General features: G+C 40.9%; 1 protein-coding gene across 9 annotated transcripts in view; it reads left to right on the plus strand.

The window, feature by feature from the left end:
- Window positions 1-8,549, plus strand: part of CEMIP2 (cell migration inducing hyaluronidase 2) — an 80,161-nt gene extending 71,612 nt beyond the window's left edge. For 8 of the 9 annotated variants that reach the window (XM_074953250.1, XM_074953251.1, XM_074953245.1 and 5 more), the window contains 6 exons: window positions 526-708; window positions 2,019-2,238; window positions 5,324-5,422; window positions 6,446-6,594; window positions 7,519-7,622; window positions 7,992-8,548. In XM_074953250.1, coding sequence (XP_074809351.1) covers window positions 526-708; window positions 2,019-2,238; window positions 5,324-5,422; window positions 6,446-6,594; window positions 7,519-7,622; window positions 7,992-8,188 — 952 coding nt within the window. In that variant the 3' untranslated portion in view covers window positions 8,189-8,548. Of the gene's footprint in view, window positions 1-525; window positions 709-2,018; window positions 2,239-5,323; window positions 5,423-6,445; window positions 6,595-7,518; window positions 7,623-7,991 lie in introns of all 9 variants that reach the window. The other variant, XM_074953252.1, reaches the window with a different exon arrangement.
- Window positions 8,550-17,238: the final 8,689 nt, after the last annotated feature.

Below are 17,238 nucleotides of genomic sequence, written 5' to 3' on the forward strand. Positions count from 1 at the left end.
AGACATGCTTAACTTTCAGCTGGATGACTGAGTTTTGTTTTTTCCCCCACTTGAGATTCATGTCAAGCTCAGTTTGGATGGAAATTGAAATTCAGTTAAAAATGCACAAAAACATTTTAATTTTTTTATTAACTAAAACTACCTAGAATGTGCTGGCTACATAAGAAAAAAAAAGTTTTTATCAAAACACGGTTTGCATTTAAAACTAACTGATTTATTAAACAAAGGAAGTATTATCTGTAGTTAGTTTCTGGTCCCAATGCCCTTCAAGATTTTAGAACTAGTGGACCTCCTCCTCTCACATACAGCTTTTATTCATAGATTGGAAGAGAAAAACAGCTTTTCTGCATTTTTCAGCTCCAAAATGGTGTCTTAACTTTGAATGATTAGTGATTGAACTGAAATTGTTGAATAAAATGAAATGAAAATATTCTCTCTGCCACTCTATTTGTGTCCACTACCACAAAAACAAGAAACTTGCTCAAAAGAATGAATTATAACAATTTTGTTTCACTATATTTCCAGGAATGACTGGATTCGGGTTGGACTCTGTTATCCATCAAGCACAACTTTTCAAGTAACATTTGATGTCTTTCAAAGGCAGACATCTGCTTTCTATAGTGTGGAGGACTATACATCAGTAACTTCGATGATGGAGCTGCAGAAAAATCGATCAGAGAAGAAGTTTTATTTTGATGACAGCACTGGGTAATTTTATATAGATTGATAATAAAGGGATACATTATTTAATAGTAAAATTGCAAGTTCGGTAGTGTTAAGAATTGGCTCTGATGGCTGCTTAAGAAGGGAAATCTTATGGAGAAACACTAAGCATGTCGCCATGGATGTTTGGAAGAGGAATCTACATAACTTGTAATTATAAATGTCGTGGCCATCAAATCAGCACTTGTAAATGTATACCACAGCTACCACAGTTATTTCCTATTCTAAGTATGGGGAAAACTGTGGTATCTCAAATACCACAGAGAGGTACCTTTTTGGCCAGTAACTGCTTTGTTAATTTAGTATGGCTCAACTGTAAATGTTTGCCCTTCACCTCTTAAACAGAGTGTAAGAAAATAGGCCTGATTCCTTCTGGACCAACAGGAATTTTCTTAAACTATGGAGTAAAATTTTCAAAAGTTACTTAAAGCATGTCACTTTTGAAAATGGGACTTAGGCTCCTAAGTCACTTAAGCACTTTGAATGTTACCACTGAAGACCATAATAAAGCTTCCTTTAGAAAAAAACTATGTACACATTTTTTTAATGTTGTGGTTTTTTATTTTGTTTTTGTTCCCTATTTTTATTATAATCAGAATATTAGTATAAGATTTTTGGAGGGTTTTTATTAACTAGTTTGGGATACTCATGTAGATAAACAGATGTATGTAGTCTTTGATATCATTTTAGCTTTTCTTTTTTCATCTAGAAACTACAGTGACAAGCAGCTATAGAAAAGCTGGTAGAGCTCATCAGTATAATAGTCTTCCAGTCAGGATGTTTTTGTTGGGCTTTATGCACACTCAGAGCAATAAAGATCTTTTTTTTCCAATGACACTCATATATTTTTGTATTTTGTACAATAAGAGCACTGTTTTTGTTTGAGTAATGTCTGATATGTTAATTGCCAAATAGCAAGTTTAGTGAACATTTATTAAGATGTATGGTGTGACAGTTACTGGTGGGAGATGGGGGGTGGTTTATGCTGGCTAGATTTTTTTTCCTCTGATCAAACAAATCCTGTCATGACTTTTCTCTAACAGTTGGAGAGTTCTAATATATATCACTTAAGACTTCCCTATTGTTGTACTTATTACAGAACATTTTACAAAGTACTGTAAATTTGTGGAGATTTAAAAAACAAAAACACATGACCATTTCCCTGTCCCTGAAAAGCTTGCAGTCTGAGGTCTCCTGTGTTCACTAATCAGTACATTTGACGAAATTTTGATTATGTAACTTTCTGTATTTTTATCAACTAGTTTTCTAATCTCTTTGTTTTGTTTTGTGTTTAGATTGCTGTTTTTATATCTTCAAGCCAAATATAATAGGGATGGTCACAGTTATTGTTCAGCTCAGGGATGTGAAAGGGTCAAGATTCAGGCCACTGTTCAATCAAAAGAAATCAGTAACTGCATGACAAAAGCTTATCCAAAGTATTACCAAGCACCAACTGTTCTACAGCCAATGCCAGCCAGAACTACTGTACAGTGTAAAAATTGTGGCACAACTCAGGTAAAAAAATTCATAAATGTGTATGTAAATTACCAATAGATATTAACTTCCACATAATTGCCTTAAATATGGTTTTCATGAAGGAGTGAGAACACTTCAGAAGCAGATATAACCTGGAATAAAGTTCTTCTATTGTGTATATTGTTTACTACATAAAGGGCAAGTCAGTTCTGTTCAAATTTATTCAAAAATTTTAAATTTGTTTAAAAAAAAAAAAAAAAAAAAAGCTTTTACAAAAACTAAGGTTTGTAAAAATGATCCAATAACATTTTTTTTAAAATCAAAGGGAAACAGCCCCTCTGCAATGTTTTTCAACTTGAATATGCATGTACTTCAAGGGCTTCTGTGCATTTTCAGTTAGGGTTTTGGTGTGTCTCTAGTGTGAGGCTATGGAACTGTAAATAACAAAGCCATTCCTGCTGGGGAGTGCTCTCATGCTAAGATGACTTAATTAGTTCTATCTTTATGAGAGCGCACATGCGCACGCGCACACACACACCTCTCATTTCCTTCACTTCCACAGAGAGAGCTAAATGGAACTGCCTCTTGTGTCTGTGATCTAGGTAGCGTATCTTCTTATAGTTACTTAGACTAGTTGGGGCTACTTGCCTTGTGTTATCTCCACTGCTGTGTCATACCCGGATCCTACAGAGGACTCAAAGGGCATGCATCCTCTTCAGCCATCTTTCCAGAGAGGGACCTACATGCTTGATGCCTCGTGTTGCTGGGAGAAGCTCATGGGTTCCAATACAAAATTTACCATGCTTTCACTCCTCAGATGAGGAATGACAGGCACGTACAACTGCAGTGGCACTTGGCTTGTTTGAGCCTTCAGCCAGATCATCCATCAGGAATTTCCAGGTCCTCTTCTTTGCTGAGGTCTTTTGTAAAGAGACATGAGATGCCCTGTCACCCCAGCTTTTGTGTCGAGCCTAAGAACGACCTCCCCAAGGCACACATTTGCTGGTCCTGTGCCTCTCACCTGACGCTGTCTGGCACTGCAGCCCCCATCAAAATAGCTTTCAAGCTGCTGTCAGCACCAAAAATTCCCTCAGTGCTCTAGTCAGCACAGATCAACTTTGAGGAATCAGGCTTCCAAATCTTCTCATGTCCCCGTTTCAGGGAAGAAGGAAAAGCAGCAACATTCTGATCCACCAAATGGGGCATTGTTCTCCTTCTCCAAAACCACATCACTTTTGGAGACTCCTTACTAGTCTTAATTCTGCCTCCTTTGTAATTCTGCCGGCATGTAATTCTCCTGCTTTGAGGCTCTGGTGCTAGGTGACCTTGGCACATTGCTGTTTCACATACCTCTGACAGTCGATTTTCCCGCTTATGACTTGGGGGGGAGGAAGGGCCTCTTTCAAGGCTTTTGGCAATGCCTCTACTGCTTGACTTAAAGCTTCAAGAACACATCTCTCTGTCCTCGCCACCAGTACCAAAAAGAGCTAATTGTATACCTCCTGTACCCCTAGAGGGTCCTCAGTTTTTGTTGTTGTTTGTTGTAATGTCCCTTGGCTAATTCAAAGCTGGTCTCTCTAGCCCAGGAACTCTGCAAAACAAACAGTGAATCCGTGACTGCTTCCTCAGATGGAGAAAGAGAGGGGCATAAACCATGGATCATCAGGCCTTGCTCCAGTTTCACACGCACCTATTTAAGGGGTCAGGTCTTTCTAATGATAAAACAGATGAGACTCTGGAGAGAATTAAGATGGCATGAGTTACAGCCTGATCTCCTAGGGCTTTCCCAATCCTTGTTTACTTCAGAGGAGCTGATCTTATATTTGGTTTCAGTACCACAGAAAGGCTTCCTCTGTGAAGTAGCAGGGAAATGGGGCATAGCAAGAGGAAAAGGGGCATGGCTGAAATGTCCTTACCACCAAACACTGCCTGTGGTTTCAGCCCCCTGGGGGGCCATTAGTAGCTGTCCCTCCCATCCTTTAATTTGCACCAGGTGCAATTTGGCCCTTGTTGAGGATCTAACCCGTTATGTTGCTGCTTAACTGTCCATTATTCCAGTAACATGTTTTAAAGGAAAAATCTTGCTGTTCTTTCATAGAGAAGGCTTGGTTTCTCTACTTATAATGTGCTTTTTCCCCTTTTGCAGTAACTGGATTTTCCTCATCTTTTTCTTTACTTCTGTTTGGCAGGGAAAATGTATTTTCTTTCCAGTTCAATAAAATGTTCATACTCCTATCATGTTCCATAACTCCATTCTCTGTCCCCCATGACAAAAACAGAACATGAAAAATAAGTTCATGACTTTTTTTTTACCATTTCTTTTCTGCCACTTAGATCTTTTTGTCACCCTTCTCATCTCACTGCAGTGAGCCAGGTTTTGTTCTCTCTGTGAATGTGATTTTTTTTACAGTTAGAAGTCTGCTTTATGGTGATATTTTGTGGAATCTACTTTATTCATCACTTCTTCATTTTTCAGTTTCCAGTTTGTTGTCGTGCAATTTCTTCCCCGGACAGTACCATCATACCCAAAATGCTAATTATTAATGAGAGTCTAAATGCTGCAATTTTTACTCAGGAAAAACTTCTGTTGCTATCAGTGGGAATATCGCTAGCATAAAGATTACAAGATTAGGGCTACAGGCACCTTTGGTATCTTCAGTGCTGTCTTGATCCTTTTTTCCAACATATACGTTACTTCATACTTCTATGTTACCAAAAAAAAAAGCAGAAGTGGCTCAGAAACTGATGTCCAGCACAAGCCTAGGGGCAAGACACCAAAAGATGCTGTAAGAACAAAGTGCCATTGCTCAGACTTGAATACATTAATGTCCTGGTTTTCATCCATACTAATACATTTATATTACAATAGCACCCAAAATCTGTTAGGCACTTTATGGATATATAGTTCCCCTTCCCTGAAGAGCATTCAGTCTAAAAGTATCCATGCATTTTGACAGTGTTGATTTTATTAATCTTGGTTTTTCCAGTTGGCAGTCTAGAGTGTCTATCAGAATAATTGTTGATTATCAGTATGCTATCTAGTGTTTAAAATAAGACTTGCTGCCCAGAGTTTCTGGGAAAGGGGGAAGTGTAAACATGTTAAAATTTTATTTTTTACATCTAGATGGCATTTACCAGTGATCCTCACAAAACCTACCTCCTTGTGCAGATTCAGTCAATGAGCAAAGTAGAATTACAAAGTAGCCTTCCATCTTTTATCTCTGTAAGTATTTTTATGGCCTCTTTTAACTGCTTTTTCCTTAGCAGTTTGAATTATGGCAGTTGCACATTGGTGCAGTTCTGTATCACTGAGCATCCTTCTGCTGAAGCCAATGAGAACTGGTGGGTACTCAGTACTATGTTAAATCCAAATCCGTGAAATAACTCTTTTATACTAACAGACTATTACCTAATAGTACCAGTCCTCCAACATTTTGTTCTGTTAAAGCCCTTCAAAACTGTGATTAGAAGAGAGGAGTCATTATTTTTTGTTTACACTCCAACTCAGTGGTGATAAATGTGATGATGTAATGTTGTTTAACGCTTGGTCTGTTGCCATTTTTCCACTTGGGAACCAAGAGAGAATTGTATGTGATGCTGGAGGTGAGGGTTTGCAGGCATTCTCAGTACCCCAAGGGTGAAATTTTAATTTATATTTGTCCTATAGAGTAATGCATACATTGTGTTTGTGAAATAGTAAAACTCTGAATTATTTAGGCAGAGAAGTGCAGGCTACAACAGCATGTTTGTAACATCATAAATGCAAGCTTGTAAGGGATTTTATGTGGCTTATTTTTAATAATATTCAGTAAGATGCTTTGTTAAATATAGTACAAATTAATCAACTGTGGAGGCTACATGCTCTGCTTTTGTGCACAGAGTGAGTGGTTGGGTCTCTGAATGGCACTGTCTCCGGACAAGTGAGCTACCTCCATTCCTTGTCAAGAATGGTGGTGGCTGAGATAGGATTCGTGTCCTTGAAAGTGATTACAGTGAAGTGAGGAAAAGCTAGGTGACTCTCAAGGCTCCCTGAGGAATAAAGAAGTCCCATCAGCCGGGTCTTTTTGGGAAGAGGAAGAATGGAGAATCTCTGATAAATTATTGGTTGTCAAAAAGGACACTAATGTGTCTATAAATCAAATTATGATAAATGTGGCCAACTGACAGGTGCAGAAGAATATTATTGTACTTGCAAATCGCTGGCAAAAGCAGGCAGTGATTTATGATGTCTTTTTTCTCACTTCAGGTCAATGGAAATAAGTCTCCCTTCAAAGATATGGGTGTATTTACCCTAGTAGTTGATGCCTGTGTTGGCACTGTGACAGAAAAAAAGCTTTTTCTTCAAGCAAACATTAAAAGCATAGACGAATATTTAAAAACTGGAATTCCGCAAAGGTATATGCTATTGTAAACCTATCCTTTTATTTACAATATGTATCATGAAATATAGACTTGAACTGGAGTACAAAATACACTGGAGTGCTTTGTCGTGATAGTCAAACCCTTGCTAGAGAACAGTATTTGCGGGCTGACAATTCTAGCTCACTTTTAACATTGCTATGAGAACATTTTTAAATTGAGGGAGTAAGTAGAAGCACACACACATTTTAAAGGGACAGTTTAGCTACATTTGAGAAAATGGACCAGGTAAACTTTAAACATTTGGATTAAATCCCAAAAATATGCTTTCCTTTTCAAAGGATTCATTTTAACGAAACATTACATAATCACGTTTTTTAGCTAACTGTGGTAGGAAGAATAAACCTTGGTCTGTGGAGGACATTGTGCCATGAGAATTTTGACAAAAGTGCTTTAATGGTAATAAGTTAAAGATTTATTAATTTCTGTTCATACATTGACAGTAATAAAAATGTCACTAAAACAGTTTTAATAAGGTGCCCATACTAAAGCTGGTTGAAAAATGAAAAGCTAAATTCACAAAATAGAAATTGCAGTTTTCATTTAAAAGGTTTCAAAAGTGCTCCATTTTACATTTTTGCAGAATTTTTTTACTCTTTCTTGAAAGCATTATCAATTTTCTTTTACCAAGTTTTCCTTAGACAAACTTTTTTAATCAGTGATAACATTTCAATAAAAGTTTTTTAATTAAAAGTCACAATTTTTCACAAAGTTTCATTTTCTAAAACAGGACACTTCAACCAAACAAAATTTTTTTCCCCAACCATTTTTGGTCAGCTCTCTATATAAGTGTTGCCCCAAATACAGTGAGCTAATAAGCAAGCTAATTTGTAAAGTGTGTAAATATCCGTGATGATAAATATTTAGTTTCTTCATCTTACTACTTCCTTTCTGGTCCAGGTCAATAGTTTTGCTAAGCACAAGAGGTGATATAAGAAACCTTAATATTTCGGAAGCCTTAATGTCCCTGGGAACAGCCAAACCAGCTCATCTTCAAAACAAGGGTTTGTTTAATTTTCTCACACAGTTTCTATTTTAAAATTCCCTTTGACGAGTCCAAATTCTTGAGGTGTTGCATGAGTTGTTTCCAGTTAAGATGATGTCAAACTATTTTATAATAAAGAAGTTAGTGGAAAACTACTAATTAAGGTTTTAAAACTTTCAAAAGTGGTGGTGTGATGGCTTTTAAAACCATAGTGTTTGGCTGCGTGTGAGGATGGCTGCATTTACTATTATATGAGGTGGAGGGAAGGGAATTATTTTCTCCTGTGTCACCTTGTTGTAATGTCCATTTGCATGTAAATTGTATGTAAAAGGTGTCTCTTTTTCCTGGCTAACTTCTGATTCTTTTACTCTGAATTGTTTCGTTGCAGGGAGCATAGCCTTTCTTGGCTTCAGAGGAAATTTTAAACCTTCTTGGGCTAAGCTGTTTACCAGTCCTGCTGGGCAGGGCCTAGGTCAGATAGAAAAGTTTATACCTTTACAAATGGAAGAGTATGGCTGCACCAGAGTGAGCTCTAGCAAACGGAAAGACTTGGAACTTTTAAAGCAAGCTTCAAGAGCACACTAGAGACTAAGTACTAAGTGCTGGAAGAAAATGTGAACTAACTTATTTAATTTATGGCATTTTAAACTATACTTTTATCCCAAGTAAACCATTTTACTGTTTTGATAAAGACATATGCCTACGCTGACCGTTTGAATGCCAGTCTGTGCACCTTCTAGTTGTACAAAATGTTAAAGAATTTATTACTATTTGTATAGACAGGTTTTTCAGAGATTTGTTTTCTGATGTTTGTATTTACTGTAAACAGTTTTTTTTTTTTATTTTATACTTTTGTAGCCTGAGAATTTGAGGATGCTCATAAGGATCAGCCTGGAGAAGTGTTGGTAGCAATTACTGGATGGCTTAGGGTTTTAAAAAAAATAAATTAATTAAAATATCTGTCTCTTAAGCAGTTTGAATTGGTTATTTTAATCCGTCTGTGCATTTCCTTTTTCCTGTTTGTTTTACGCATTCCTGAGATCACATTTAACAATCAGGCGAGTTATGGGTAGGCTCAGCAGAAATCAGTTTTGTTGTAAATTCAACAGTTAGCCTCTATTTTTAATTTTTAACCTTTTCTCCTGTTTTCTATGCATTTTAAATTTCCATTTTCTCAGGGGGCTCCCTTGCAGCTGCAGGGCTTGGGATACTGGATCCTTGTGGGTACAAGGTGCGGGGGAGGCTCCAGTCCTGTTTGGGCAGAGCAGAGACCCCTGGCCAGCCCCACGAGGAGGAGGGTGAGCCATCTGCTGCAGGGGATGACACCCTGCTGTTGAATGCTCCTGCCTGGAGACAGTCTCCACGCTCCCAGCTGATGAACGAGTGAGCAGGGCCATGACGGAGGGGCTGGAGGGGGCTCCCTGTGGGGCCAGTGATACCGGATTCCTGAAGGTGCATGGGAGGTTGTGCTTGCCAGCTGGATATTTTTTTCTTTATTTGTGTGTGTCAGGTGAAATCGATGTTTACTGACTCTTTGAATCAAATCCTGCCAAGCCTAGTTATGGTCCATACCCACTTTTCCAGATATTAAAGGGCAAGTCCTGTTCCCCTACCCACATGGGTACAAAGAGCCCTAACTGTAGCAGAATTTCTGTAGTTCAACTGCACATGGGGAGAAGAGGTCCGGATTCCAAGACCCTGTGCAGGGGCCTGTACCTTAGGTATGTCATGAAGCGATGTTCTGCAGAGGCTACCTGTGCCTCGGAGTGCGGGGGATATATGGGGTGCTGTAGGGCTGGAGTGAAGACAAAGCCAACGGATGCAGTTATGTAGATCCTCTAACTCAGGGGTGGGCAAACTTTTTGGCCCGAGGGCCACATCGGGGTGTGAAACTCTATATGGAGGGCCGGGTAGGGAAGGCTGTGCCTCTGCAAACAGCCTGGCCCCCGCCCCCTATCCACCCCCTCCCACTTGCCACCCATCCAACCCCCCCCTCCCCCCGGTCCTTGTCCCCTGACTGCCCCCTCCCAGACCCTTGCCCCTAATCACCCCTGGGACCCCACCCCCTATCTAACCCCTCTGCCCCCCCAGAGCCTCTGCCCCATTCAACCGCCCCATGCTCCCTGTCCCCTGACTACCCCCAGGAACCCCCTGACCCTTATCCAACCCCCCTGTCCCGGCCCCCTTACCATGCTGCTCAGAGCAGCATGTCTGGCAGCCCTGTTGCCTGGCCATAACGAGCCCCGCTGCCCAGAGCGCGGGGGAGGGGCTGGGAGCTAGCCTCCCCTGCCGGCAGCTCAGGGGCTGAGGAGGACGGTCCCATGGGCTAGATGTGGCCCGTGGGCCATAGTTTGCCCACCTCTGCACGTCAGCTGAAGAGAGAGAGGCGAGAGCAAGGCCCATGGGGGCTACTACAAAAGCAGCTACAGCCTAGGATGAGACGACTGCTTTTCTCACCCCCTTGACAATCTCCAGCCCCTAGTCTGGTTATTCAAGCTATAGCTTAAACACAAAATAACTCTTTAAAATTCAATTTTCAAACAGTAGAACAACTTGTGCAGAGCAAATGCTTTTTGACCTGTGCCATGCAAGTTAAACTTTTAATTTGTATTACTGTACTTTGAAATTGGTGTGAAAGATCCACGCCTCTAACCTTTGGTTTGCGCTGCTCTAATTGTATATTTGATTTATATTTAGTGCTATTTTCATTCATGCTATAATCAGGTGCTTCTTGACCTTTAGGTTTGAATCTTTCTTAATATAAACAAATGGATACCTCCTCTGGGTTATACACTAGGTTTGTTTGCGTCCTTTTCATTTTCAGTCTAGTCAATCCTTTTGCAAATTGTGGGAAAGCCACATTGAAGGATTGCAACTCATGCAGGTACTGATTTTAGGAGGTTGTGCCCTTTGTCTTTGAACATAAATATCAGTATCTCAGAGAGCCCAAAGACCAGTTTCATAAAGGTGGGGGAGGAGTAGAACTACATTGTACGCACAATTCTAAATGTACCATTGATTCCAATTGTAATATATGAGAGTCTCCTTTTAAATATACTTCATATTTTGCATTTAAAATGAGTATCTTTGTGGAGATATCAATCTGTACATTTTTTCTTCCTGAAGCAAATGCAAAGGCTGTCTTGTGTCTTTAAGGGAAAAATGCAGAGAAGCTGAATTATGGTTGGTTGTTACATTACAAAGTATACTACCTCAAACTGCTATCAATAAATCATTCTAGATCTAATAAACTTCTCTGTGCTAATGTGTGTTCCTTTTAATCCAGGGAGCCATGTTACTAACATTTGACAAGGAGTATAAATACATTTTATATCTGACAACTTCCAGGCGATAAATGATGGGCTATCTTCATACTCTTTCTATGTTAAATACACTTCTTTAGTTACTTTGGTCTAAGGTTTTCAAAAACTTTAATTTCTCAAGCCCCAATATACTTGTGAGGGTAGGTATGGTCTGTATGCTTCCAGATTTATGGAGTGGGGAGAGGAGAGAACGAGAGCAGAAAATGAGGAACCAGATACTAAGTGACTGTGCCAGGGCACAAGCCACTTGGAAACAAAGGTTTCCTGACTCAATCCTGTTCTATAAATCACAGGGCCTTTCATCTTGTGTAGGAGTAAAGTATATCTGTGCACAGATGTACCATTCTGACTTGGGAGTATTCTTTACCAATTCAGCATGGTTATATAAGGTGCAAGGCAGTGACAAATCAGACTGTTAAAATTTACTCTGGAGTTTGTCCAAGGTATTTGTTTCAAGTGATGCTTTTAATTATGGATCCTATAATCTAAAATCCTGCTATGGGCCTTCCAGATAAGGGGATATGTATCCTAATCCTCCGACCTGGCTGCTTGTCTTAAAATGTGATGCTCCCCAGTGGTATCCTGGGTTCTGAGGCACCTCACCCTCAATAGCTGTCAGCGTGAGGGAGTCTCGTCTGTGACGGCTGTGGGTCAATTCCCTGAAACAACCAGCCTCAGGCAACACAACCATGGTCTTCCGGGCCTCCATGGACCTCGCGCTCTCTGTACAGGACATGCCAACTCTTGAACCGCTGGAACCTTCCCTGTAGTGTCCAGTCCCTTATCCACGGAACACTCTCAGGATTTCCAGGCCTGCTGTTCCCAGAGTGGCAGCATACATGCCAGCTTGTATACTCAGGACCAGCACTTTTCTTAACACACAGCACTTGTATATAGTAAAAACAAGAGTAAGGGTTTGGGTTTTTTTCTTCTTTTTCTTTCAAAGAACAGGGATTCAAGTGATTGTAACATTTGTTTCCAATATTCTTACTAATAAACTAAATCATAACATGCTTTATAGAGCCTAAACTAACATGTTATCCTCCTGTCTGAAGTTTCTCTCCCAAAGTTCTCCCGTGTTTTCAAGCAAGCCTGCTTGAGACCACTCCTTTATGAAGCAAATTCGCTGCCCGTTTACTTCCTAAGTGAAAGATGAGTAGGTGTCTTCTGTGTCCCCCAAGTGTACTAGAGCAAACCTTTGATATGTATCTGCAGTTAGATTTCTTCCTGTTAATTTTCTCTGAAGTTTTCACAATCGTTCATTAGTATTCAGTTCAGACAGGTGAGAGGGGACCTATTGTGAACATTACAATACATACTTTAAAGAACATGATTTTCAGTGAATCTAAACTTCTTACACAACATCTGCACATGTATTTTGCAATGATAAGGGTGCTACAAACCCAGGAGATCTCTGTAGTCCCCTCTATTGCACCCTCGCCGGTTGGCAGTAAGAGGTTCTTGGGTCAAAGAATAGCTCTGGTTTCATTAGCCATCTTGGGCATTTCATAGTTATGTAAAAGAATCTAACAGGTCGGCAAAATTTTGCCTCTGACAAAACTCTTCTTTGTGACCCCCTCATGGCGTCAGACTTGCAGACAGAATCCTCCTAGCCCACCTCCACTTTCTTCTGCCATGTAACACACCGTCCTTCGTTAAAACACAAGTTCAGAGCTCTTATGGCAAGACTAATCAGACACCTGAAAGCGGTACAGTAGTCTGGAAAGGTTGAGAGTCACTAATGTAGAGACATAAAGCATTCCATCAGATGAGGTCAACCCTGTTTAATGACTCGTTCTTTTGCACCCTACCCTCCCTGCCATTTCCTTCCCAAAACCCATCAGCACAAATACAGTGCAAAAGAATTTTTAAATATTGAATGTTCCCCCCCGCGCACGCACACACTCTTGAGAAGTTTTTTGTTACCATAATGTGGTTGGTATATTAGTGACAAGGTTGTATGACTAGCTCACAGGGGATTTTAAATTATGTGCCAAAAAATCTCAAAGAAGCCTGTCTGCTCCATGCTTATCTCTGATTAACTCTTGAACAAAAGGTTTACAGCACAGCATTTTGGCCTGTTCTGTTAAACTTGAAATATGGGGCACAGCTTAGCTTCAGCCTGTGAGTCTAACACCCTGTCTCCTATTTGTCTCTGCTAACGAGGACCACTGGATCTCCCTGGAACCGACTGCAGTAACACGCTTTAAAGAGGAATTCTGAATGAGTGACCTTAAACCACAGAGCAAATACAAGTAGTAAAAGTAAAATACAAATAGTAAAAGATGTCTAGCATTTATGTGACAGGCCAAAATGCAATATGAAAATAAGGAGAACATCTAGATAATGCATTACTGTAACTAATAGGTTTTGTCTGCGTAGGTAGAGAAGATAGGTGCATAAATAATGTACTCAGCAGAGGAGTCCTTGGCACAGTTGAACTTCAAGTTTAACTTTTATCTCTGATTCACATGGTATTTCTAGTCTTCAACAGTCTGGGTCACTTTAGTACGTGGGTTTTGGATGAGAGGGTAGGGTTAGGGTTGCCAGTTTTGATTGGACGTATTCCTGAAGGTTTCATCACATGACAATCTTTAAGTTAAGATTAATCTTCCATGCCTGGAGACTCCAGGACAGTCCTGGAGGATTGGCAACTCTAGGTAGGCTGGGATTTTAGCCTCTGGTAATGATCTCACAAGATTAAAGGTGTCAGTTTAATTTCTTTTAGGTTTTTTTTTTTTATTGTGGGACGGTGTCCTACATTTACAGGGTATGCGTGCTGATCTAATAGCTCTCTTCCATCTATGCTCTATGGCTTAAATGATGTTTGTGGCACATAGTCTGAGTAAAAGTGGATAAGGCCACAAGTAGCCATAGTCTCCTGTAACATCCATGTGTGAAGCATGTGTGATCCTATGGGTAATCCTAGCATCACCCACTGGCATACAATGTGTGTGTCCACTTTTTAATGCTTAGTTTTATTAATCCATTAAAAAAAAGTATTACAAGTGTGTGTCCTGGGATTAAATCTAGTGTATCACTGGTGTAATGCATTTTTCCCAGATCCTTTGCTCTCTTACACATGAGCAAAAGCATGAAATGTTATAAGACTGTCATTTGTATTATAGTAGCATCTAACCGTTCCAGTCAAGATGTGGCTCCTCATTGTGGTAAGTGGTGGAGAAACATAAGACACTACCTGCCCCAAGAACAAGATTCACCAGTTTGACACAGAAACCTATTTATTTTCCTCATTCAAAAGTAATTTGCCTGATTTTTTTTTCTTTTAACTCTAAAAGTCTCTCCTTTGTCCCCCTCCTTTCAGTTGAAACAGAGGAAATGGGAAATACTTCCATCTCCAGGAGAAGATACCAGAACTCTGCTCCAGAAAGTGTTTCTGTTTCCACTAGGAAGCTCCATCTCTTGTGTTCCAAATGCCCTGCTTCCCTTGCTTTTCCTGAGGAATGGGCTATCTTTCTTCTCTGTCACCGATATTTCCAAATCATTGTGGGAAGCTGGAATGGTGATGCCTTTTCAGCTGCTCTTCCCCCCCCCCCCCCACTCCTTTTTCTACAGAACCCACTTTAAAGTTCCATCATTCTGTCTTAAAGGAGCCATTACCCTGAAGAGATTTCTCCCAGAAATTCTGTTCCAATTACACTACTTTCTGGATAACAGAGTGAGTCCAATGGTAGCTATGTGTTCCCCATTGTACAGATACATAGAACTTTCTATTGAAAGTGAACATATCCTAGACTTTGGCCCCAGGCTGGAGTCACCCAGCCAGCGAAATTGAGGGAATTAAATGGAACAGAACCACTGTGAAAACCTAAGTCTCTGCTGCCTATTCAGTATACAATGCTATTTCTTTCATATCAGACCCATTGTAAACTGTGGTTAAAGGTTGGGTTTCCATTCTTAAATGGCTTGTGTGTTTATTGTACAAGAGTTTTATAATTAGCATGATATGAATTAGTGATGTGAAACTTACCCCAAAAAAAGTGATGCTGGTGCTTCCTGTCAAGTTTTCTATTACCTGCTACTCCAGTTTCATTACTTTCAGACCAAAGTCTTTAATTGAGGGTTGTTTTTTTGTTTTGTTTTAATTTTCCGAGGGAAGGTCCAAAGCAGACTGCATGACATTGTTGTTAAAAGTGGCATGTAAACTGATTTCTAAAACAAGGCCAATAAATTAAGGAAACACTGTTAGCATGCTTCTAAGATACTGTTTAGGTGAAGAATTAAAGCTTAGAAGAGACCAGAGTATTAAAAGTGAACTGCAAAGCTTTTGCAAATATCCCAAAGCAGAGTTAAAAATTACAGAACTATTCTTTATATGACAGTTCCCCTGCGTAGTTGCTAAATCCTGAAATTAGAGTTCCAGGCAAGAATAATTGACATTATATAACTTTAGGAAATCTGTTTTAGGTTTCAGTTATGCAGTCTATTATTGGCGGGAAAAGGCAAAACCCTGAATGCAGATCTTTATAGGTAAGTGTAGCGATGCGACGGCCCACCAGTGCGGCGCCTCCTGCTGGTTGTCTTGGAATTAGCTCTTTCCAGCCTTCAGAGCGCCCTCTGCAGGCCGGTGTCTCACCTGCTGCTGGCCCTGTTTCCCTCCCAGACCCTGGTGCCTTTTTTCTCTGGGTTCTGCCCCAGCACTACCCCCACTCTGGGTCTCCCCTCCCAGGGGAACCCCCAACCCTCTATCCCCACCTTACCTCAGCAGCTACTGCCAGTCATCATCTAGCCCCTGCTCACTGGGGCAGACTGCAGTCTGTAATGGCCACTCATCATTGGCAAAAGGTATGACCAGCTGCCTCTGCAGCCCCAGTACCTTTCTGGGCCTTGACCAAGGCCTGCAGCCTGGGGGTTTACCAGGCTGGAGCTCTCCAGCTCCCTTTGCCCTTCCCTAGCACTGCTCTACCTCAGGTACCTTGCTCCCAGGCAGCCAGCCCTTCCCACTCTAAGGCTAGATTGAGACTCCTTCAGCTTCTGGCCCACAGCCCTCTTATCCTTTCCCTGCTGCAGCCCTCTCCAGGGCTGCTTTTAACAGTGCCACCCAGAGGTTTCAGGGGGCCTTGGGCAAGGCAATTTTGGGGGCCCCTTCCATAAAAAAGTGTTAGTTTTGCCGCCCCAAGGTGGCGAAGAAAAAAAAACAACCCAAGTCGTGCTGCTGAAGAAAGAAGAGGACAGGAGGACCGCAGAAGACGGAAGCGGAGCGATTGAGCTGCTGCCAACGAGGAAAAGAGGGACTTAAAGACCCGCTACCGAATTGCTGCCGAAATTGCCCCTGCCCTGTCTGCAGGGCCTGGGGCAAATTGCCCCACTTGCCCCCCATCCCCCGGGCGGCCCTGGCTTTTAACTCCTTTTCTGCGGGAGTGGGGCAGCTGCCCCACTACAGTAAGCAAATAGTCTCTTCTGGGTTGTATTGTGTTAAGATTTTAGTCTGAGTCAAATATCCTTCATACACTGTAGTAGATGTCCACAAACACTGAAGATAAATTTAAAAAAGAAAGTGAAATCCATAGCTGCATCCTTACTTTTCATCATTTGTTTCCTAATGATACTGCAACAAAGTGTGTTTACAAATGTGAAAAAAGTTGGAGTGATATGGAAAGAATGACAGCAAGTTTATGACAAGCTTTAGATCCGTTTGGTAAAAGAGACTACAATATAAAAATAAAAAATGAAATTGTTTATAATGGCTGTTTATAATTATTGCATATTGGTTAAGCACGGCTACTACAACATAAATGTTGTTAATAATGTCCTGGATGTTCTACAGAACACAGAAGAGGTCATGGTCCAGGCATTGGCATCCTGACAGCAGGATTGTTTGGCTATGTAGACTCCCTCCTCAGGCCCTACGCTACCGGCACTCCCAGCTACCTTCGAGACACCACTGACTTCATGAGGAAACTACAATCCATCAGTGAACTTCCTGATAACACCATCCTGGCCACTATGGATGTAGAAGCCCTCTACACCAACATTCCACACAAAGATGGACTACAAGCCGTCAAGAACACTATCCCCGATAATGTCACGGCTAACCTGGTGGCTGAACTTTGTGACTTTGTCCTTACCCATAACTACTTTACATTTGGGGACAATGTATACCTTCAAATCAGCGGCACTGCTATGGGTACCCGCATGGCCCCACAGTATGCCAACATTTTTATGGCTGACTTAGAACAACGCTTCCTCAGCTCTCGTCCCCTAACGCCCCTACTCTACTTGCGCTATATTGATGACATCTTCATCATCTGGACCCATGGAAAAGAAGCCCTTGAGGAATTCCACCATGAT

The sequence above is a fragment of the Natator depressus genome, chromosome 5 (assembly GCF_965152275.1).
Source record: "Natator depressus isolate rNatDep1 chromosome 5, rNatDep2.hap1, whole genome shotgun sequence".
NCBI lineage: Eukaryota > Metazoa > Chordata > Testudines > Cheloniidae > Natator > Natator depressus.